General features: G+C 40.0%; 1 protein-coding gene across 2 annotated transcripts in view; it reads right to left on the bottom strand.

Moving 5' to 3' along the window:
- Nucleotides 1-17,296, bottom strand: part of sorcs3b (sortilin related VPS10 domain containing receptor 3b) — a 49,418-nt gene extending 32,122 nt beyond the window's left edge. For both annotated transcript variants that reach the window (XM_034101345.1, XM_034101346.1), the window contains exons 1-2: nt 16,464-17,296; nt 3,872-3,939 (exon numbers count right to left, since the gene is read on the bottom strand). In XM_034101345.1, the coding sequence (XP_033957236.1) occupies nt 3,872-3,939; nt 16,464-17,153 (758 nt within the window). In that variant the 5' untranslated portion in view covers nt 17,154-17,296. The remainder of the gene's footprint in view (nt 1-3,871; nt 3,940-16,463) is intronic.
- Nucleotides 17,297-25,758: the final 8,462 nt, after the last annotated feature.

Here is a 25,758-nt window from a genome sequence, read left to right as displayed (position 1 = left end):
ACAATAGGCATAATTTTAAAACAACATACATCTATTGCAGTTATGTCATAATAACATACAATTGTATACAACACCGTTTGCTTACATCTTTGCTCTCTTTTGAGAATCAAACAAAACAGATTTAAATAAAAAAAAATAATGCAAACAAACAAGTGAAATGAACTAAATGGCTGAATTGCTTTTAATTCACTGGCAGGAGCGACAAGTGAGGAGGAGCAAAAAGTGAACAACGAGGGAGAGATTGAACAAAGAGAAAGGGTAGAGGACAGAGAGAGTAATGAACAGGAAGAAGACAGAGAGACTAAAGAAGGTGGAAGAGAGGCTGTAGGTTACGGAAAGGAGAGAGACATAGAAAGTGAATGTTGACAATGTGTTGTGATCATTTTAGCCTCTTCTGCATGTCCAGATCGTAACAATCAACTGATTCTTATGTATTACACTTTCAAAAATAATGTATGCTGACATTGTCAGCCCACTGACATGGTTTGAAATCAATATATTATCCAATTTGTGACCCCCCACAGGACTTAAAAAGCACCTAAGTAGATCATGAAAATCCCAAAAATCTCGGGGGGTATCCCCCGAACCCCCCTAACATGTTTGGACCTCTGTATTTAGGAAATCCTGGATACGGCCCTACCTGGCTCAAGTGGTGGCTCTGGGGTTGTTGTGTGAGCCACCACTTGAGAATTGTCGTATTTTTTAAGAAAATGTTTTCTGGTGTCCATCTTCAAAAACTCTGAGTCCGACTGACAGTTTATTTTAAACATTGTCACAGCTCACAGAATAGGTACCTGTCAGCCAATAAGACAGATGTTTATTTCCATTCAACTCTCTGGTTGGTCTGGTGTCTTGCCTCTGTTGCATTCACTGAACACGGGAAATTACAATCCTGCCGTTCTCTCTTGTGTCATGATGAGGTTCAGGTAAAGCACGGTTAATGTATTATATTATTGACTCAATAATATAATACATGACTTTGAGAGTAGGCAATCTAGGCATATTAACACAATTAGTTAAACATACTTATCACGGCGACTGTGTACTGAGATTATTTATTTGTTTAAATAAAAAAAATAAAAAAACATTTAATTAATTTGTTTTTGTTGCTAGGGGGCCCCTAGTGGCTGCGGGGCCCTAAGCGGCCGCTTATGTCGCTTAATGGGTCGTGCCGGCTCTAGCTGAGGATCTTGGGTAATCGCTCGAAATGCCTACGTCTGTTTCCGGTTATTTTTATTTTGAAATTCAGTTCCTGACGGACGCCAAAAAAGCCAGAGATTATGGAATTAAACCAATAAATAAAAGCAAGGATAATTGTGTGTTATTGGTGAGTAAATAACAGTGTGTTATGAGCCCCATTTATTTTCCTCACAGACAGCAACAAAAGTCAGAAATTATACGATTTAAGATAAAAGCAATAATTGTGGCTTGATATTGAGTAAGAACATGTTTTTATGAACCACACAGCTTCCGGTCTTCCACAACCCGACCGGAGAAAAAGACGTGCTGCAGACACGAAACACATTACCAGTAGAAATACATTGCTTTTAAAATCGTGCTGTGCAACACGAAAAAAAGGGGAAAATCGTGTTGGTGAACACGAAATGACATGAGACTGAGTTTGACAAACACATAATAAAGATTTAAAGGTGGGGTAGGTGATTCACTTCAGAAACACTTTTTGTTATATTCCATGGAATGCTTTTAACATCCCGATAGCAATGAATATATTAAATGCTTTGCTGTAAAAAGCACGACCAATCATTTTAGCCGGCCCTGCTAAAATAATTGGATGGCCTACCTGCCTGTCAGCATTCCATCTGTGCACAAACTTGTGCCCTCATTGGTCATGTGCGCGTGTCTGTGTGTGTTGGAGGAGGGGCTCTGTAAGGAAGTCTGAAGGAAGAGGCAGATTTTTTCCAATTGTATACTTTCAAATTCTAGCGCACTCGAGCTGGTTTCTCCATTCTTACCTACCCTACCTTTAACATTCACTTTACACATGTCAAGAAAGTCTTTGTCAGCTGAATGTTATGCTACACTGACATGTAATGAAACCAGCATCTGCCAGCGAGTTAGGAAATTAATTTCTGAACCTCAGGTATGGTTAAGAATATGGTCAACGGTAATGTAAATAATACTGAATCCTTACCAGAGCAGAGACAAAACTCTTTAATTAGAGGCTTCTTTTAACAACTTAGTTTTATACTTGTCTTCGGTTTTCTTTTCATCTGCAGGGGATGCCAATTTATGTTACTGTGGTGCAAAACAATAACCTTCAAAACTATCAAACACAGGTTTAAGTAGTCTTTTAAAGCAGATCAAAACAAAAGAAAGGAATGACAATAAGTCACACATTTGTCGATTAGCTAAATGGCCTGGCTTTACACTTGATTTAGACAATTAGGTCTGCATCGTGTTCACATTATCACGCTTCATACAACTGCCTGCCTGTTCCTTCCATGCATCCCATGACAAGATTAGATGTGTTTGTCATCTTGATCTTCATATTTCTCCTCGCCACAAACAGCCACTCCACGCTCACAGTTCTACCTGAGTGCCTCTAAATGTAATTTCACTGCATAATTGGATAGATACCGAGTGTCTGCAGCCATTGTCTGTGCATTAATCTGAATCGTCCCATTTTGTGTTGACATTGCTTACAAAGACTTACCACTCAACACATTTTTGTTAGTACTTATATCGCTTATCTTTGATTGAGGCTGTGGGAAAAAAAGCCTCTTAAATGATGTCATTATATCGTGAAGTTTCTTAAGCACAAAGGGTAGCCTTTTAAATACACAAAGGGACTCCATGTGTGTTCAGATTGTGCAAGTCACCCATTGATCTGCATATTGCGTTCAGCCACCAACAGTGGCCCGGAGCTGTAGTCATAAATCATTTATTTTGTTATCACAGAAATCATTTACTCGTGTTTCTTTTCATAACATCCAAATCTCTGCTTTCCTAATACTCATACTAAGAGCGTTTGTTCACCCCCTGAGGTGCACTCTAATTTACTCGTGGTGCTATTGTTAAGCAGACACCTTGATGATGGAAGACCTCCTGTACACAATATGGGATATCAAAACGTGTCAACTCGGATGTAAATCTTAGCGGCGCCTCTGGTGAAACAGATATTAATTTGAAACTCTATGCTTGGCAGTCTGATGGTCTCTTTTTCACGTGTATTTCAGAATGAAATGAGTTCTCTGCAGGATGAGAGAGGTGAGAAAAAAGCCGCTCAGAATCAGAGGGCTGGATTGGCCTCTGTGGTATAATACTTAATGAATTCAATTCTTATTTATGATCTGACAGGGCACTGTAACTCACCTCTCAGTACATACTGAATAGAATTACTACGGCTATACAGAAGCAATTGCATGTCAATTGCTTCTGGAACAAAAGGTTATGGATAACAATCAATCAGAAAACTCCATCAGGAAGTTTCTAGGTCAGAGGAAAAGAGACACAAAAGAAAGAATAATAAACTAGTTTTTGGTTTATCATTCATTTCTGCGCTGATGATGGACAGGAAATAAAGTGGGGGGTGGTTGTAAAAGGGTTTTTCTTAGTTGGGTTGTTTATTTTTAGGACTGAAAGAAGCAAAGAAGAGGATGCTTCATTCTGAACTGCTTCATATTGCTTTATTAAAATACTCTATATTGGCTCCAAGTGTAACTCCATTGTTCATATAGTGAGTGAGAACACTATAAATCACACTAACACAATACTGTGCTCTCCATGAATACATTATCCTTATTGTTTTTAGGCCTGTGCTTTTGCATATTTATAAATCCTTGCCACGATGCCATTACCTTTCGATTTAGATGGAAAAGGTAAAAATAGCAATGATCAAACACAAACTTACCTCCACAGTGAGCTCTCAGTAACAGCCCCCAGGTTGAAGTCATACAGCTTAGTCAAGATCAGGATCACCTACAACATAATCAAAACAGACATGCTTAATTACATACCAACGCTTGCACTAAAAAGCTTTTGCATACAGTACAGTAAGTGCCTCCCCAGAATGCACCTGTCTATACCTAATGGCGTGGAATGAATGAACATGTCTGCTACATCCCTTTACTAATAAATACCAGCGTCATACAGCATGTTCTCCCAATGACAAGGGATCCTCATGTTGTCAGGAGATGTCAGTCTGCTATTAGAAGGAACTAAAGAAAACCCATGTGTGCTGTCAGAAATTGTGTCTGTTCTTCATGAGGAATGATACCTACATAACAGCAACATCTTATCATAATTGTGCACTGAACAATACAAAAATAAATGCAGTCAACAGCTGCCGCGAACAAACCTCTCTCCTTCCCTTTTTCATCTGTCTTTCTTTTACCTTCAAATTAGGGAAGTAGCTGCAGGTCTCAAATGTGGTTTTTGGAAGATGTTATGTCACTTATTTTACTCATTGGATGACGTCCAGTTCCTGTTTTGGCTAAATGCTTTTGCGTGTTCTCTGAGGGTGGTTGGAAGATGTGTTTCTGGGAAAACAAAAATTGGCCCATAAAAGTCTGCCAAGGCACAGAGGGCAGAGTGAAATGGTGTGCAAGCGAATTATTGTCACTCCAATGGCATTATAAATGACTTCCCATGGGGATGCTCATAACTCAGGATAAAGAGGGGGGTTGGGGAAGAGAGGGAGGGCAGGGCATGAAGGGAGGGAGAAGGAATGGTAGATTATAACAATCAGGGAGCAGGAACATAGCATAATATGACACATTCTATATAAAGCCTGAAAGATAGGTCAAAAGCTCAATTACAGTGAGTTTAAACACATTAACCTTATGGGATCCATGGAAGAAGTCATTAAGCCGAGAAAAGCCACACAAGACTCGGAGGAACAAAGACGTGCCTCTAAGCCTGCTTTGGAAATGTTAAAAACCCAATTGACCCACAATTTGGCCATCAAATGGCCAATGTGCATGACTGGGACTATCTGCATTACAGGTTAATTAACCAATCACACAGAGAGATAAGCATTTGCATAACTAAATGCACCATGTCTGCAAGGTCCAACGCTGCAGTCTGAATCAATTTAGAGAGCCGACTTAGTTAAGTGGCTGTGATGTTAGACCTAATTGCCTGCTTTGAAAACTAGATACGAGAGAAAAAACTCAGCACAACTGTCGATCGTTTGTTTCTTCACTTCTCTGTTGCTAACAGCAATGACTCTGTGCCATGGGACTGTATAAATAATACAAGGTAAATTGAATCTTGAATTGACTACATCAGTGTCAAACTAGAAGCGCCTCATTCCCAACCAAAGGGATTCAAATACTGCACACTGCAAATTAACTGAGTGAACAACGAATAAATGTTCACAGTTTTATGGGGTTCAATCACTTGCACAAGGATCCAATTTAATCAAATGCTAACTAATTTAACTGAGAACGTAAAACAACGTCCAAAAATAGCCCCGAATGACAGAAGTTGATAACAAAGCCCCTCAGCACCCGAGCTGTAATTGTCATTAGAAGCTCCGTCTTAAATGTTATTAACGTTTTTGTTCAGTCGGCTCATTAACAAAAGCTGACCCGTTGATATGGGTCAGGGAAGATCTACCTCGGGGACCAACAGACTAGTGAGGCAGATGACTGCTTGGCTGATTTGCCTGTAAGTGGATACATCAAGGGTACATCACTGAAAACTGTGCGTCCCCACGTCTTCAAATTATTGATAGCTGTGCATCAGGGCTCAAGTCAATAAGGAGCAATTACTTACATGCAAATGCCGAAGGAGAGCACATGCACATCAGATGCGTGGTTTAAACTATATTAAGGACCCAACAAATATAGAAGAATATTAAAACTCAAATTCTGAGAGTTTGTGGTGCAGCCCTGCACTTATGTAAATGCTGGGAACAAGCAAACACAAAATGGTTTCCAGAATAATTTTTGAGCCTTCTAGGTAAATATACTTTTCCATGCATATCGTCGCTCACTTGCATACATGAAATTAAGTAAGGACCCTGGAAGGCCAAAAGCAGTGCATTTATTCATGTTTATGTTTTATTGATGTGAGCAAAGAGAGCTTTGCCCCGGGAAAGTCAACCAATCATTTTTCGGATTGGCGCTCCCCCTCCGAGGAGTTGGGTTAGTCATCCTTTTATCATAAAGTTTCATTCTTGCTGCTTTCTTTCCCTCTTTTGCTTTATTCATTTTTACTTTCTTTCTATCATTCTTTCAATCTCTCTGTCTTTTTTCCTTTCTTAGTTTTAAAAACAGGCTCTGCAGGTATACTGTTTTCTGCTGTTTATATATTTCATAAGGAACTGCACTTAGAAAAAGAGGAAAACAAACATTAAAGGCGAAGTCACAAGCTGTTTGGCCATGGAAAGGTATCAACTCTTAAAGATGGCTGCATAGACTGCCTCCATGGCAACAAAGCATTACATCCATGATGTAATTGTGATATAATGCATCGGCTTGACACACGTCTCATCCACACACAGACCTACACGCTACACAAGCATGAAGCACATTCACACACACAGATTGCTGGAGCAAATCAAATATTTAGAAATTACATATCCATCTGTTTTTTTTTTTTAAAGAGAAATTCTCAAATGTTTAAAGTGCTTCAGTGGGACGTGAGAGGCATTTCAACCCCATGTTGGTGGGCAGAGGTTTTTCTACACAGCTCGCAATTTAGGCATGAATCCTCTCTATGAACTGCAATATGGCGATTAAGAAATATGAAAAAGACTGTTGCTTCACATCAGTGCAGTTTTACTGTACTCGCCAACAGCACGCTCCGAATGAAATCTGTAGCCCTCACTAAAGCATCATCAAGATGGCAGCTTTCAAGAACATGTCAGCTTAATTGGGTAGTCAAGGGAAAAAAAGAGACCCTTACTCTAATAATCACACCTCTAGATTGCTGTTTCTTTCCTTCTTAGGAGTTACACACAAGGGGAAGTAGTAGCAATCTTCAGAAATACCGCCACTTTCATGTAGCTCTGGCACTGTTTTTGAACCGAGCCGGAGGGGCCAAATGAAGGATCCAAATTAATTTCCAAGGGACCCCCAAAGTTGAGAACAGTGAGTGATGTGAAGTTCTTTGTAATAAAAGGAAAAAAAGCATTGGCACATTCTTCTATTTCCTTTACCTTTAGCACACAGTGAAAAGTTCACAGCTGAAATGATACACATTTACATTCTCATGAATACACATAAGCTTCTATATATTGTACTGTGGGGTAAACACATTCATACACAGAGCCATCTCCCGGGAGTAACCCTTGTCTATTTACCTCCTCTGAGTATAACCACCACATCAAAACGCCTGACAATTCGCTGAAATGTGTCGACACTAATTAAATCATGTCTTAAATATAAGCTTTCATAAGCTGGCTTTCACCCAAATATGCCATCGCTCCTTGTCAGCTGTCTGTGGGTCAGTGTTTGTCACCTTATTAGATTTTATAAACAAAGTTAAAAGGTGTGTATCGAATCTGTCAAAAGATTTAATTGAAACTTAGCCTTGAGTGCAGGTGCTCTTTTATTTACCGGGAGTGGCTAGATTTAGGTGTATAGTAAGTGGCTTTTTGTCTGTGCCATTTTTGAGTTGTTTTGTTTTCTAGGGAGTTAGACCATGAGGATTATAATACAAATTATATTTTAAAAATGTATAATAATGAGAATAAAAAACAGAAAGTGGCGAAGAAGCAGTACGAAATCGCAAGGCAAGAGTTCGAAAACAGTGGCGGAGGAGGAGCGTCCTCCAGTCCTAAGAAGGAAAGTAAAAAAGCTGAAGTTAAGAAGAAGGATGTTGGGTTGTCGTGGACCCCCTTCTGTGATGCCCCTGTGGGTCCATCAGTAGAGAGGGTGTGGCTGTTCTGTCTGTGCTGCATTGGCTCCAGTAATTGCAGTAACTCGGGGCACCTGGGTCTGGTGTCCTGCAGCTATTTGAAGCCTCTCTGCTCCTCTCTGTTCTCGCTCTGCTTTCTCCTGCAGGCACCCGGCTCTGATGAGTATACCCAATACTTCATTTGACTTGTTTGTGCAAATAAACACCTTTTTCTACCCGTTGACTTGTTGTGTCTCCTTTTTGTTGCTGAGCCAGGTCGCAACAGCTTCACTGAGACAAGTTAGCATGTTAAATAAACAACACACTCAAGTTATGTGTAACAAAGACTAGTGTGGACTGATTGGGGCTCATTACATATTTGGTGTATATGTAGACCAGTAAGTAAATGAAATGGTAGTACAAAAATGTACAATGTTGTGTCAAATTTAAAGAAACCTATCAACAATAAAGATCAAATTAAAAGAAAATGTAAATCTGATTAAATATCAGCAGTGCTTACCATTACAAATAACAAATCAAAGAAAATAAAAACAATATAATTCAATAATTAAGACATCATCCTTACATCACTGATGATCACATCCTAAAATGCGTACAGAATAAAAAACTCTATTTTTGAGGGCAAATTAAGTCTGTAATGGGCCGGATTGGGGTGTTGCCCAGCTTTTACATAATTTTGTGATGTGTCCCAGCGTAAATTACCCTAAATTGACTCTCTGCCATTACGACTTTGAATAAGAAGCGGAAGAAGTGGTTTGGAAGAGGAAGCGGGGTGAAAAAGGTAGTGGGAAGAGCCAAGTGAACTAATGCAGATCCACGGGGCCCCTAATGCATCCGGGCCATTATCAGACACCAAAAGCTGGCATATCAATGTGAGAGGAGCTAACTGGGACTCCATTGTTCACCTCACTACTCTGAATTTCACTGGCCTGAAAGCAGACGCAATTCTGAGGACACAAACATAAAACCTGTTTCATTTGTTGTTAAGCTCATTACATCCTCAACTTCATTAACAGAATAAAGACAGAAGCCGAGGGCAAGAAATGAAAGGCTGTTTGAATCTTTAAATCAACAAGCTAATTAACGTCCCAGATCTTCTACACCCACTGACAACATGTGAGGTTTGAATTGGTCTATTACTTTTATGTTTTATATCTTGTTAATAATGAGGAAAAGCTCCCAAGCCAAACAAAAGAAAAAATATTGGTTTATGTCCTTTGTTAGGCCAAAAACCCACTTAATAGTGGAGAAAGTCATCTGTGTATAAAGTGAGTGTATGTGTCACAACACACCCAACACAGTGATATAAATGTTCTCTCTCATAAGATTAATATATTCATGCATCCATTACAAATTATCAGATGCAAACACCTGCGGAGAAAAGAAATACAGTATTGGTTGCGCATTTGCATAAATGTCTTTAAGGCTTGTCAGCGATGAGGGCAAAATCAAGGTGCACTGCAAGTAGGCGAGGGGATAAAAACACAACATGTGGCTCTGCGAAGACGCCTCTAAAGTAAAGCACTTAGCAGAAAAGACAAACGTCATTCAAAAGAAATGATGCGGTCGAAGAGAGGCCTAACTCTGTCCGCATCTTATCTGAGGTCCAATTGATTGCCTGTACTTGTGTGGGTGAAAACATACTCTGGGGAGGCTGCTTTCATCAAGTAAAACCCAGCGAAATGTCCCCGGTGCATTAGTCTGCTGTCTGCTGTTTACTTATCCTCCTGACTCCTGAGCTTTGGTCATATTGCCCTAATGCGGGTTTCAGCAATCAATTCAGGCCATTATGGGGGGGGGGACTTAATTAAATGGGCTGAATAGAGGAGGGTTTCACTTCAAACACATTGAGAGGAGATGTTATGTCTCTGCTGCTAACAACAATACACATTAAATGTGCTGTTTGCCATTAGTGGGATAAAAGATTGTGATTGCTTAATTTCTTTAAAGAAAGCTTGGGGTAAGAAGTAAATGAAAAATGTTTAATGGAGTATGTATAGATATATACACGGTTTGTGTTTATATGTTGACATCACAGCACACTGTTTTGTACAAAAGGCACGCATCTAAGGACAAATCTGATGGCAAATTCAGAACTAATTTGAATGTTTTGACACATTTGGCAAAGTTTCAGTCACATCCCGTGCAATTTCCAATTAATTTGCTGCATTGTAAGTGGTGTGGAGAGACAACAATCAAACATTAGCATTTTTGTTTTACTATTGTTTTTACTTTTCGAGGCCACTATTGTTTGCTCATACTTAGCGTTCCAGGTACTTACTTATTTACTTTTGTTAATCTGTGTAGCCCTGTTACTCATTAAGGCATGGACGACTACAGAGATTGGAAATGTAGCAGGGTGAAATATGATAATGTCACATCTTTGCAAAAGGAACAGGTTTTTGATTAATTTGAACTATAGTTAGCATTTCGGAGTACTTTGAGCAGAACACCACTCAGACATTTCTCTCGTCTCATTTATTCCTTCACAGCTTTGGCTCCTAATGGCTCGGCTTTTGCCCGCGGGGGTCTGAGCTGGAGCCAAAGGCAACAGTGGGTCCAAATTGAGAATTTGAAAAGAAAGAGCCCTCTAGCTAAAACGACCCCCTATACGAATAATGCTGCGAGATCACTACAAACATCTGTCCACACCCCCCAACATCAGTGATATGAGTTGATATTGATCCTACAAATTACAGTTTAATACGTTTCCGTGCAACAAAGAACAATATTCTTGCAGTGATTTGAAGCCTAGGAAGGTGTGAAAGTTGGAGGGTGTCAGTGTTGCAACACTGGTAGGTCTTCCAGCCAATTGGAAAGGTTACATTTTGTTTTTGTCCCATTTGAAAAGAGTCCACTGATAAAAGGTTGGTCAAATGTTCCAGTGAATCTGACAAAGGTTATCTTATCGCCATTGTTGTTTTTTATACCTTGTTCTTATTAATGTACTGTTATTAAGATATTTTTTATGTGTATTAATTGTGATACCTTCAACACTGTTCAATGTAAACATTTGCAAGTAGGGGCTTCAAATAAGTGGTTTTCTGTGGCCTCTTCCTGCACTGGATTTTATTGACTATCTTTGTTATGTTCTGTGTTAAAAACACAGCAAAAAAACTCAAACCAAACAAAGTGAATGCAAAGTTATGTGAAAGCAGTCGGTATATGTTCATTACTTTAACCATGGTGTTGGGTTCAACTAGTAGAAAACAAAAAAACAACACTTTATTTTTCATCTTGCATTCTTGGTCAGCCACAAAACATAAGAGTTCAGAGAGGCCAAAGTGCTTCCCTCCACAGGGAAAAATCTAATGATGTCTCTTATGGATCTGAATGTTATATCTGGCAGCAGTGGGGTGTTCAATGCACAATTGAATGTGGTTAGGTTGAGGAAACAAAAGCACTTTGTTTTTGGATTGGGAATCATGTGGTTCTGATTAATGTTAATAAAGTTAAAACACAGAGTTTCAAGAAAAGTATAACTCTATCTAACCAGCAAGGCCACCGCCAGTTAGTATTTTGACTGCAAAACATTACCATAAAAAGGCTCTGGTGGTTGCTATTGTGGGAAAACCAATTAAAAATGTTGCCTTACACCTCAGTTGTGAATAAAGTCACATTTCGAGGTTTTTAGTCGTTTAAACTTTGAGATTGCAATTTGACAACATATTCATGTATTTGTCACACCTAATTGAATTGTTCTGTTGTACACAGCGGCAGCAGGTCATACACACTTTTTAAAGAGTTACTCTAACATCTCCATATCAGAAATAAACGTGTTTGGGTAAAGAAAGGCAACAGAAGCACCCTATTATAACTAGAATTATAATTTCAATTTGATCATCTGTGTGTGGAAAATTGTGCCATTTTAAGAAATAAAAAGAGTGTACACCAAAACAAGGTAGAAATGCTAGGAAATATAATCAAAAAAGGTTCTTTTAAAAATAACCAGTCTTTATGATTTAGTAATATAATATTCATACAGAGTTATGCCAAGTAATTTTAATAATTTCCTTATCAATTCAAATCCAATACAATAATGACGTTTTTTTAAGTGATGATTATAGTTACTGTCAAGTCTTTTCTTTACTGATGATTATTTTGTCATCATTTCTAAATTGCTGACTATTCAGTTTATTTCCTTTTTTCCATTTATATAGCTTCAGATTTTGACAATCACTCAATATCTTTAGCTTTTGTTTTGCTCAAAGCAAAAACCATCATACATTTTAGAGGGTTTGTTCCAGGAAACCATTGAGTGAGTATATTGTTTTCAAAATGTGTCATTTTTGTGTTTGGAAGTTTTCAATCATCTCCATTGATTGCTCGGTCTGTCGGTGTGTGTGGTGCTTTAAGTTTGGCCCTTTCTATCCCACTAGATAGGAAAAACCATTTCCCCCTGCAACTAATACTTTCCTGTCTCTGAACTGCCAAGTCAACCCATTATTTAAGCCGACTGCCACCTGCGCAATCCCCGTCATCTTTAAACATGATAGTAACTGCTGTGTTGCTTCAGGCAAAAAGCTGCTTCAAGACCCTGCGAGTGTCAAGGCATTATGTCACCAAACCGGGAAGATTTGGTTCGAGTAATGAACTGAACAAACGACCTTTAGCCATAACAACTTCTTTCATAAAGTGTCGCAGTTTGTTAACGATTTATCCGTGATGATTAATAAAGAGACTGTCTCCCAATTTGAATTTTCTGATTTTCACAATCAGAAAGTGCATATATTTGTTTTCATAACCTAATCACAGGTGTAGTATGTGACTACCACACTGCGACAGTTATTAAACTAATTAATCACATGCAAAACTGTCAAATATGATTCTGCACCCGCTTTATCACTTTGATTAAAATTGAAATAAGTATGCGTGTGTGTGTTTGTGTGTGTGTGTGTTAAACAGCGAGAGAGGGAATGATAGAGAGGCAGATAGAAATCAAGCAATGACAGTGAGCTTCAACACACGACTGGCGGCAGGCCTTTATTTGGTGCTTAAAATGCACTTTGTGAGCCAAAACTACCATCTAAGTGCAGAGGAAGTGCTGAGAGCCGCTGTTGATGCGATGCATTATGGTCCCAGAGCGCAAATGATTCATGAAAAAAAAAAAGGCACACATGCATGGAGTAAAAACTGGGATTTCTCTGAATTATTACTATAGAGAGAGAGAAACTTGTATGCTGTGTGCCATGAAAAAACCGTTAGCAAATGATGTATTTCTCTCTGCAAATGTTAATATCTCGCCCAAACAAGTTTCTCAAAATAGTTTCTGCTGTTGTTACCAGCAGTATACCTCTTACAAAGCACGCAGGATTTCGGCCGTATCTATCAGCATCTTACAATCACATCAGTGGACAGTGCACCCCTAAAGGCTTGAGACGGGCACGATTAATGAACAGACTTATGGTGCTGACACCCCAAGGGAAAAGCAGCTAGAGGACAAAAATGGCTGGTACAAAGAAATAACTTTTTCCATTGACTACAGCTCTAAAATCTATGTTTAGGGAAATATCAGAAACTTTCCTCACAATCAGTCGAAGCCGATGATGTATTAACAATGATATATTTAAAACCTCTAGAAAAGGCTTACAATGGCTAAATGCTGAGGTGCTGCAGCTATATACAAAATCTATCACAGAGAAGAAACAATTTGTACTGAATTCTTCCACCGTGAACCACTTTTTCATCCAATACCCTTAGCTAGCAAGCAGGGGGACAGATGCTGATGAAAAGTGCAAGAATAAAAGGTTTTGAAAGGTCACATTCTGGCCCCCTTTGACTCAACATTATTTGACTTTTACCTCCAACAACAAGGGGTCGGTCTGAGGTCTGCACTCACCCAGTTTATTAATGCAACATTATCCCAAACTATAAACACTAAACCACGTTGAAACTTTTTCCCTTTGTTGAATTTGAACACCTCAACCGAAGCAGCTTTTTAGTACATTGTTCATCATCCTGCATCACCCTCAAACTCCGGTCAAATGCCTTTGTAAATTGGGAACCAATTCCATTTGATTTTATGGATCAAGGAGTTCACATGCAACCGGCTCTGGCATGTTAAATGGAATGGACGTCTATCTAATGAACCGATTTTAAACACAAGTGTCCCCTAGGGCCATGCCATTTCCTCTTTTTTATTGTCTATTTATACCGATGATATTATGTACAACAATAACCGCTTCATTCTGATTAAGCATGCAGACAACATGGCCCAGGAGGCATGTCTGATTCCCAGTCAGTCGCAGCAGACAAAGACGACATAGCAGAGCTGACAGATCCGTTTGACTCTCGAATCCTCGGACAAAAGAAACTACGAGATTCACTCTTTAGCCAGGAAGAACAGCTGGCCTCATCAATGCCAGAGTTTAATAGAAGGCCAATAAAGATGATCCATACTCTCACGGTAGGCAGACCTTAGTTACAACAACAGAGGAGCATTTCTGCAGCAGAAGCTCGGGGGACGTGATGTCAATAAAGACGCTCATTAACTGTCCTCAGCTTCAACATAGCGTCCTAGTTTGTGAGCTGTTCGTGAGGAGCTTGGTCAATCAGGAGCCTAAAATCATTTGGCTGCCAATAACACTGACCACCAGCTGGCTCGCACACTAAGACTGTTTGCCTTCAGGAGGGTAGCAGGGGGGACTATGCATCCCTTGAGTGCTGGATGTGCTGCGATGACTGCTTATAAAGATAACCAACATGGTATCACAGCTTGAACACTCATGTGAGGCAAAAAGACTGAAATATGGATTTACTTTAAAAGGACATCACCAGCCAAGTGTATTTATTTATTAGTATTTTTAATTAGTTTATTTTCTGCTCATATTTGTGGAAAAACATCATTATAAATCATTAATCTTTATATCTGCTTCCCCATTCACATTCAGGGCAGATTTAAGATGTGGAAAACATGCAGTCAATCAATACATGTAGTTAAGAAGCATGCATTTAAAAAAAAAAAATATGCGCAGTCCAATCAAGGACTTCAGACAATCATAGAAATCATGGCACGTCCACCATCACCTTCTACATTTTTCTCATTTAACTCCACATGGGATTTTACATCCTGGACAGATCACATGAAACGTCTTGAAGTGAATATTTGATAGAGCTGCCCCACACCACAGGAACGAAGTCATTTTCCTTCAAATGGTCCTCTTCGATTGGATTTATTATCAGTAATTTACATCTAGTATAGACTGAGGTCTAACATCCAGTCGTGAAATGCCATCAATTTAAACCTGGCAGTTCCTTCATTCTTTTGGGAGAGGGGTTCAGACTGTATAAATCTCTGATGTTGACTGGCTGCAGTGACAAGCCCATCAGTAATGATCCAGTGAACAGTGTCCTGCAGAGCTAAAGGCCATCATTGGTGAAGACGTCTCAAAAGATATTTCACAATATAGAATTGATTATCTGCATTTCTTGTGTATTTCCATAGAGACTATCCACAGCAATACATCAAAACAGCCAATGTCTGACAAATGTTATGACATGCATGTGCATAGGTTACCAAACAGAAAATGTACCAGATAAGAAAATGGAGGATGAATTAAATAAGACATCCAGATAGATATCTGTTTTTGGATAATGTATGAATATTCACAGTGTTTCTGGGACACAACAACCTTCTGATGTGTTCCCAGATTCATTTTGCTGCCACACACCCTTTTGCCCAGAACTGAGGTGATCTGAATTACCTGCAGTAAAAAGGCAGAGCAGATCCTTTCTTTTGTACAAGGCTGTTAGTAGTTGTAAGATCTGTGTACCTGATAAATGCTGGAGCTACCAACACGTTGTCATGCTTTATATGTAAAGTAGGAGATAACATCGCCATGGCTTTGTCTTTGTGATGGTACAATGGCGTGTATGTGTGTCTGTCTATGTGTAAGAGGGAGGGGCGGAGGGGTTATCTGGGTGGTTGCTGCAATGTCTTGTTAGCCATTAAAGTTCTGCACATTCCTATCAACACATTTGGAAGTTCAAAGGTTGGCAGCATTTTAAAAACAAACATTTATCCAGGCAATTAAACGACTATCAACAAAGTGTGAGTCAAATGTCAATGACAAAAGCCTGGTGCATTTGGCAAAAGGTCAGGCTGTGTCTCATCAGCGTCAAAGGGTGGACACAATCCATATTAATTGTAGCTACAGCACCTTCCTGAGAGACACCACTTGATTATTTCATAAATAATTAATGCCCTATGATTGCTGCCTAAATGCCTTCACCTTCCCAGTTCAGTGTCATATAAATGCACCTGCAGGGTAAACTGTTCATTCAAAGTTCAGGCGACAAATGTTGAAATAAAGCACAGTCATATCCACCAGGCGTCCACACAAACAGGTGGGGAATCCGCTTACAAACCTCTATGCAATTACAAAAAATACACAAGGTGAAAAGAGAAAATACATTGCTGAATTCAAAACTATGTAGGACTGAAATAACTAGTTTGGGAATCCCCATCATACGCGCAGGAAAAGCTGTGCGTAAAAATGGGAGTTTCATGTGTCTGTTTTATGTTTTAAATCTGCATTTAGGACAGATAAAATAGCGTTGTATACAGTGTGTGAGGAAATTACTTGTTTTCTTAAATCTTTCATGGTATAAATTGTTTTTGTAAAACTGAAACTCACGCTGCTGTTGTGTCCGGACCAGTGCACCATCGCCTGGTTGTGCGCAGAGTCCCCCGATAGAGCAAAAGTGGACGTGTCCAGGTGCGGCTCACTTTGCCTCGGGTTAGACCCTCTGCCTTCGTCCCCAGTGCGCCGGTACTCGGGTCGGGAGCTGGAAACACCCTGGACAGTCTCCACAAACCTCTCTGTGGACTGCGCTTCTCCATGAATACTCCCATCCACATTTTCGGCGTATGGTGTACTTAAACCCCTTTTTACTCTTTTTCTCGTGTCGGGAAATGAGTTTTCTATCACTATATTCGCTGTAGGTCGTCCTTGGTTGTCCTCGGAAATGTTATTACACTTTTTTCCAGGTATTGTGGGACTGGTCAGACAGTTTAGTGCCGTTTTGTTGCCGATCAGTGCCTCGTTTTCAAGTCCTCTCTGTGTTTCTTTCTCCACTTGCTTGCCATCGTTCGCTTTCAAAGCAACGACTTCTCTCGATTGAAAAGCGCTCAAAACTTTAGTACTACTGTCGACTTTGACCTCCGTTGATTCTCGGGTTACAAGTGCCTCCAGCTGATTAACCTCCAGGCGATAACATCTGTCGTTTGTTTTCAGAGAACTTATTTCCGCTTGAGCCACAAACTTAGAGTGAAAGGGGTTCAGAAATACGCAGGCAAAAAGGGAAACGCTCCAAAATGACCACATTGTGTTCTTCCAAACTGACACACTCTAACAGAGGAGAGAAACAATATGTGGCAACTTCGACAACATTCAGGGTATCATTTTTACGACCAAGAAGCCATCCAGCAGACCCGCTCACGTCCAGGAATTTGTCAAAGTGAGGGACCAGTTGGGGAGGCGCTGCGCATCAGGCAAACGCGCCGACGGAGAGTGACTGCAGGAACGATTTGAGCTCATTGTTCATGAGGACGTTTGGGGGAAGATGATTTTAAAATGCTGAAATCATTTAATGAAAATCCACGATATTGTTTCCCTTTTTTTCGGTATTGTTTTTATTCAGCAACTTCGTAGAGGCTATTATTTTTGGAAAAGTTATCCAAAATACAACAATCTACCGCGACTGGTTGACAGCAAAAGATGGCTAATTTGTCGTTTGCAGAGCAGTGTATTGTTGACGCTGTGGCAACATTTCTGCCTCTGGAACGACAGAAACTACATCATTTACTTCCATAAATCAACTCCAGATTCACCTGTCAACTGTGTGCATGCTCATGTGAGAGTACCTTTCGGGGAAATTCAGTTGGACTTCCTCATAAGATCCAAACATGCTACTGATATCGTTTGATGTGCAGGGTTTTTCTACTGTGCGAGTATTTCTCCTGACACTCGAAGACTTTTTTTAATTAGGGCACTAATACAACGCACTCCAGGTCCTATTCTGCACAACAGCCCAGGAAACGAAGAGGTGCTTTGAAGTCATGATATGTTTGCTGTCATCTCCATGACTTGTGGTGCCACACAGCCAATAATCCTTTTCCAACTCTTTTTTACTGTTGGCACTTTTACATTTAGTATTATTCATTCCTTTTGGCTGTGCACATTGGAAAAAATTTACTTTCTCTGAATCAATATGCTATTTGAAAGGTATTAGTTTCAATTAGTGGAGCCAAATGAATCCTGAAAGGCCATTTCTATTTCCTGCTGACAGAGCTCTCTCTCAGTTGTTACAAAAATTAGTCTTTGTGATTTAAAAAAATAACCTTTTTTTACTCACAAAATGTATCATAATGCTTGGTAAAATAGTGCTAAAACACACGATAGATATGTTGGCTTCAGATTCCAGACAGCTGCCCGAGGGAGATCCATCAAGAGAAGGATTTCCATATTCTTTAAGAACAACAAACACATTTTTCAATCAAAGGAACAGGACAAAACATGTATGATATGTCCTTGTAATGCGAGGGCAGACTTTTTATACATTTTAAGGTAAAGTGAGAGCAATTTCTTCTTTTTGTCAAGGTTAATACACTTCCACACTTGCATGAACATGTCAAGTAGTCCTGACTTGAGAGAAACCGTTAAAGTGAAGAGGGGACTATTACTGCCCTGCTCTGCTCCTCTACATGAGTGCACAGTGAACACAATGTCTGAAACCTGGTAGTACTTACATTTTCAGAATGTATATTTAGGACTGCAGCTTCTTTGCAGTAGGCCTACTGTGGATGAACTCTTGGCAGCAAAATCATGCATCCACTGAGCTGTAAAACCTGCTGTAGTGTGGGGGACAAGACATGTCCCCCATCCTACTAAGCACAAAATAACCCACTGGAAGGACTGACATTGACATGAGTTCATTGCTGAGAGCAGCACCTTCTGATCTTGCACACATCCTCAGACAGTGCAGTGAAAACAGCAATCAGAAGGCTAGCCAGCTGCCATCCTCCTCAGAGGGCTAACGTCTTGGTAGCTGTTTTTTGGCACGGCTGTACAAACAAATTGAGATTCATACAAGTGAGGGCTGCGGGTAGCAGGTGCTACTGTTACAACTACGCTGCACATCAGACAGCTCACTCTCTCTACCGGCCATCCCCGGCAGAACGCCTCTGCAATGAGGGGGTAATTGGACTGATCACACTCTGTTTACCCATTATGCTGGTGGTAAAATGAAGTGGGTTGTTCCCAAACACACTGACAGTCTGGGGAGGAAGGAGAAGCCTCCTCCATCAATGACACGTCTTTAATCTGTACTAACCTTGGCCTGAAAGACCATTGTGGGGATTTCAGTGTATTTAGGAGTGTGTGTGTGTGTGTGTGTGTGTGTGTGTGTGTGTGTGTGTGTGTGTGTGTGTGTGTGTGTGTGTGTGTGTGTGTGTGTGTGTTGTGTGTGTGTGTGTGTGTGTGTGTGTGTGTGTGTGTGTGTGTGTGTGTGTGTGTGTGTGTGTTTGTGGGAGATAGAAGATATGCGTGTTTATTTGCTTAGAAATATCTGGGGGGGAGATTTTGAATGTCTTAGTTTGGGTGTCTATACCCCCACAAGCTGTGTGTACTTAAACTATGACAAGGAATATTGCATATCTTCCTGGGTGGAGAAAATCTCACATTCTGCATACATTTGAAGAGGGTGAAAGAGAATAAGAGAATAAGAGAGATGAGAGGGTGAGACTGAAAGCTGTGTACAACGGTGTTGCTCATTCAATTTGATGTGCTATCCTCCCCAGTGTAGATCATTAGCAAGATTATCAGATGTAATCATCTCATTCTGGTGGCGCATAATTCAGACAGTCCCTGCAAACGACCCTATCCTCTCTCCTGTTTCTACTGAAGACAGGGAGCAAACTCTAAAGCTTTCAGGACAAAATCCCATTTGTGCATCCGCTGTCTGCATCCCAAGCTTGTTAGTTCCAACACTTCAGTGATCCTGGCGGAGCAGACGCATAGGCAGCAGCAGGAACCATAATGGCCATCACCCAGACAGCTCACACTCGCATGCAGGAGATGAACAGCAAGGTGCACTCCCGCCCGGCTCTATCCATGCCATTACAAAGGGAGAAACTTTCTTTTATTGCAGATGGCAAAACACTTATTTTGTACCTCCTTCATCGTCTAGATGAGAGAAAGGCATTTTAAAATCACAGTGGGAGGAGTAGTTAGGACAGCTTGCCACTGCAATAAACTGGCCCTGTCACAGAAAATACAACTCTCCTCATTGGCGAGTCACTGGATTACTATTATCTCTTTGATGTCTGTGTTCTGGAGCCTTTTCACCGTACATGATGAACACAGGGACGAGCCTGACGAGATATCAATACAATTTACGAGATCTCCCTCGGCTGCGGCTCATCTTTCACACACAACCGTAATGCAACAGCTTGCAGGATTTGCTCAGACGTGCTGGGTCAATTATACGTCTTGTTCCCTTGTCATCAATATTCTTTAACATTATCCATATGTTTCCAGTACAACTTGGATTGTCCTAATTTGGCCATTGTGTCTGTCAGTTGTGATTCAATTGGACTTAAAGTTACTGCTGTAACCATGAAGACATTCCTACAAGATGTATGGAATTACAAGCAGAAAGACATTCAGAGATAATGCCAATCGTTTGGGTATATTGTTATTAGGTTGATTGTTCTTTTGAAGTAAAATAATAATTAAGCACACCCTAGAACATCCTTGATTGCAATCCTGGCTCCTGGAACTTACATTTATACACACCTAATTAAGAAACAGCAAAAAGGTTTATGAAGGAAAGTGATCTTACCAGAATTAGGTTTTCTAACAACATAATGAGACAATTATGTTAATGAATGTATCTGCAAAGTCGCCAAATGGTGATAGTGAGCATATCACTAAAATGTTCACTGGCAAGGAATTGCATTGTAATTCCCTACAGTGCAATCCCCACTCTTGCAATACAATATACGCCATTAGCAAATATGCATGATAAAACGTTTTTTATGGTTATGTTAGGCACTCACAGCATTCGATTAAGCTTAGGGAGGACTCTGATCTCGGTTAAAGGTTCTCTATAAAGAATTCCGAGGACATCTTTGATTCAGGGACTGCTTCTACGGCTTTCAAAGCAACAAGGAATGAGCTAGCCGATAGCAGCTAACAGCTAACTGCATGTTTACCAGGGAACAGTAACACTTTGCATGCTAGAAAAAACCGCTGCCAGCCTTATTGCTGCTACTTGCACTGTCCAATTTAGCAAGCATCTTGCATTCAGTAATCTGTATTTGACAATGATGTTATATAACGTTCCCAGTTCATTAAATAAACTGATTTTTTTGGTTTAAATGTATCTACAATCCACTAAAATTAGACACGAGGTGGCAACAGTTGGGACAAAATAAGAAAACGTGCAGGTTAGCACGTCTACATCTATGACAAAGTCAGCCTACATTATTGTTACATTATTCAAGTGCTGTGGATATAGCATACATATTAGTTTCAATCTGCTATCTTTTGTGTAGCTATTGGAAGGAATGAGTAATGCCAGGATAAATGAGTACAGTCAGCCATCTAAATCTTCCTCTAGACGTAAGCTAAAGAAATATCACTGTGTGGCGATTTAGCTTCTCCTGTCAAGCTAAGCCCAGACAATGAACAGTAGTTTAGTGAACGAGTCCAGACTCTGTATGGAGAGTACATGTAGCGTAGGTAATGATAGATGAACACAAACAATAGCATGAGAGAAAGCTACTGTTCAAACAGCCCGTTATACTGGGGAGAGCAACAGTGTGTGTGTGTGTGTGTGTGTGTGTGTGTGTGTGTGTGTGTGTGTGTGTGTGTGTGTGTGTGTGTGTGTGTGTGTGTGTGTGTGTGTGTGTGTGTGTGTGTGTGTGTGTGTGTGTGTGTGTGTGTGTGTGAACAACTAAACAGTGCCTTTCCACTCACCTAAAATGTATTGAGAGAAGAGGATGACACCCTAACCAGGGTAGAAGCACACAATGAAGATGGCAACAGCTGTAGCTGAAAATGCTCATCAGACATCTATTAAAAATGCATGACCAAATGGGGCTAAAAGTTCCCTGAGGAAAACTATCAAATATATCCTTAGATTTTGTCTAAACAAACACATTTTACTATTTCAAAAGCAGGTGCTCCAATGAACATTGCAAATTATGTTATTGGCAATACAAATTACTACTATATTTAAAGCACATCATTTCATTCCTATTCATTTTCCCTGCACAAAATAAACATAGAAACCCCCCACCCTAAATCCCACATCTTGTCAACCGGCCTTGATTGTGAAATGAATGCACTCCGTCATGCATCGGACACAGATCTTTACTGTACAACACAACTCCAAAATCATACCATAACAAGAACATGACTGCACATAACAGTTACATACTTATTTTCATGCATATAAGACTCTAAACATTAATGATGCAACTCCCCATAGCTCTGACTGATGTAAGATTGCCACATAATGTAAACTATGAACTCCTTCTCCGTATACATACATTACATTACATTACATGTTACTTGTTGGACGCTTTTATCCAAAGCGACGTACATACTCAATACTGTGGACAATCTCCACAGGAGCAATTTGGGGTGAAGTGTCTTGCCCAGGGACACAACGACATGCTGACTGACGTGGGGTTTGAGAATGGTTGCCCTCTTTGTATCTCAGCAGCACATTCTTGGATTCTCAACCTCTGAACATAATCCGTCTGCCTATCATAATACTAGTTTGACCCAATTTATAATGCATTTTTGTCCTCCTATTAGACTGATCCATCACCTATAACAAAGATCCAGGGGCCGAGGGGAGTTTGGGTTATAAACATCATTTTTAACAGACAGGGTTGCTTATTGCACAAGAAATTGTGGTCTCAGGTCCCAACCATTTTGTTCCCGTTTGTTTATCTCTTCCATATAATATTTGTCAACCTTGAGGTTGGTTTTCAGACCTGATCATCTGACAGCTCATGTTTCCGATTGTTGGACCTATTTTTAGCAATGTCAATGTGTCTGATTGCTCTCAGCAAAAACTACAAAAACAAGGTTCACATTGACCCAAAACAAACTAATCATTACGAGCGGTGTCTCAGTGAATAGCAGTGTCTCTTTTTTCAGATTGGAAGTTTGTGAGTTTGCAAGTTCTCTCAATACTTAAACATGCAAGCTGGGTGAAATTCAGACTCAAGATTGACATACCTGGACAGGAATATGTGTGACTGTCTGTCTTTGTCCACCATATGATGGACTGACAACCTTTGCAGGCTGGTTATACTTGTTGTCTGCCAAATGAAGAAGAGGAAGGCAACAAACCTAGAATTGGGTTATTTTCATAAGGAAAAATGATTGAAGGAAGTATAACTTCTTTTTGATCACCTCAGAGAAAACGGGCATGCACATATGGCTCTGAATATTTTTGAATATATTACACTCAAATATATCAGAATATGACCAACAGATGTATTAATACAAAAGCTGCTCTGCTCTTCTAATGAACATGTTTGTTTATTGCCGCTGGAGAGCAAACACCATCTGTTATCAAGAAGAAATGATTTGACCCACTTTATACCAAATCTGTAGGAGATACCAGCAATGCTATGCCGAAGAGTAGTTTGAATTGCTTAAATTAACATTTCAACTCTTTTGAACCCAGTTGTTAGCATATGCCACCAACTGTAGGAGTATTTTCCTCCCATGGGCGACACCCATGCTGTTTACATTTCATCTTCCGAATGGAGCCTATTTTTAAAGACAAACGAAGAGTGAAGCACTTCAAATCTGGAAAGCCATACTTGTGTATAATGAGGCCTTCCATGGACAGTGAAGCCTGCATAATAGCATTACAGTTTGTGAAAGAGTGAAATTAAGAAAGAACCGGTGAGGAGGAGGAAGGTATGCTCATTTGCCGCCACCTCCTGCAGTTTTAGCGCGATATTTCTGTCTAAGAACATTTGTGCAGCTCATTTCCATTTGATATTTTTTCTAGTATTTTATGTTAAAGTTACTGCGAACCAGTCCCTGAATCTACAAAGTGACCCCTGTTTCCACTGGAGCAGTATCAGTAAGTCATCTTATTGACACAATCTTGATATTCTGGTTTCTAGCTTCAGGACTTCTTTACTGCCCAGAATGTCAGACATTATTGTGGGAGGAATATATGAATGCTTCAAAAAAATCGAGAGGTATTCTTATTAAGTTTAGTTCCAGTAGGAGCGGATGGCAAACAACAACAAGAATAGATTAGATTAGAGAAGAGATAAAAACCTGCATGATACGAGTTCATCCAAATCCCCTCTCTCCTTGTTAGCATTAGTATGATGCTGGGGCAGATTTATAGCAGTATAACATGGCAAATTAAAAAGGAACCAGTACGTGTTTGGAATGACAACTGATAGGAAATATTCCTTGCTCCAACATCATAAACAAGTAATGCTTGTATCAGTTTACTGTCGTTATATTTTATGCTGACAAGAGAGAAGCCAGAGGTAAGAAATGTCTTCCCCTGTTATGGATTTTGTCCCACATTTACACATTGGTTGTGTGAGCTAACTCTGACTATCAGTGGGTTTCCTTAGGCTTTCCTCACAAACTGAAAGAAAAGTCGATACAGCCTAAAATGCTCAGCAAGTTTCCAAGATTTTTTTAAATGAGCACTTTAGAACTTGACCAAAGGTGCACTGTTCTCTGCCCCTTACTTTTGGGGTCTATTGGCAGGCAATTGCTTACCAACAACACACACACACACACACACACACACACACACACACACACACACACACACACACACACACACACACACACACACACACACACACACACACACACACACACACACACACACACACACACACACACACACACACACACACACACACTTTTGGTCTCCCCATCTTTCTTGGTCTTCCTTTCAAGTACATTCCCACCACCCCTACCCCACCCTCTCTCTGTCTGTGTGCCTCCATTTGCACTTCCTCGCTTCTTTCCCATCTCAAACCCTTTTGAAGTCAGAGACAGCTCGAAATCCAACGTGGTTCTTTTTTTGGACGGCCGAGGGGAAATGGCTCAGAAAGAGGGGCTCAAGTTCGATTACAGCTGTTAATCAAAAATCTACACTGCCCAGCATGGCGTGATGTGAGAAATGATTTTCGTTTTTCAATCTGTCAAAGCCACTATATGTAACATGCACAGGCCTATATGAAGATATATTCTACAGTAAATCTGCACACACTACCCTGGGCAGAATTAGAAAAATGAAAACTCGCTAGGACTATACAAAATACACACGCGTGAAGATATGCTAGAGAGGACAAATGAAACTGAAAACAGAATAAAAACGCCACCAAATATCCATGCTCAAGCTACTGTATCTTCCCCGGCTCAGTGCAACTCATCCACCACCCAGATATAATACCATTCTGCAAACCCTGGATTGTGTTCTGTGGCAATGCTTTTTGAACATTTCGTTTTTTTTACTTATGTGATTGTAAGCTCTTTCAGATCGTTCTGATGGCACATTTTTGTTTGTAGATTAATGAGACAATCCTGGTAGCAGCAGGCATTGTTATCTGCCAAATTGGTTTCTGCGAATGTTTGTTGTTTTTGGACACTCAGGGTTCGTCAAAGTACAACATGTTCAAATAGTACACATGCTGATATTTTTTAAGGATCGGTTTGGTTTTGTTTTAACCTTTTATCTTTTTGCAGTTGAGTCCATCATTTGCAATCAGCAGAAAGTATAAGTGTTAGGGAAATGATTCACTACAAATTTAAAGATTCACTATTAACATAAAAACAACATAATAACAAATCCTCTCATCGACACATCCAATGTTCATCAGTAAGCCAACCAAGCATTCCTATTTCACCTTTTCTG

This window comes from Pseudochaenichthys georgianus, chromosome 15 (genome assembly GCF_902827115.2).
Source record: "Pseudochaenichthys georgianus chromosome 15, fPseGeo1.2, whole genome shotgun sequence".
Lineage (NCBI taxonomy): Eukaryota > Metazoa > Chordata > Actinopteri > Perciformes > Channichthyidae > Pseudochaenichthys > Pseudochaenichthys georgianus.
Note: the sequence above shows the minus strand (reverse complement) of the source record. Positions and strands in the feature narration are given on the sequence as shown.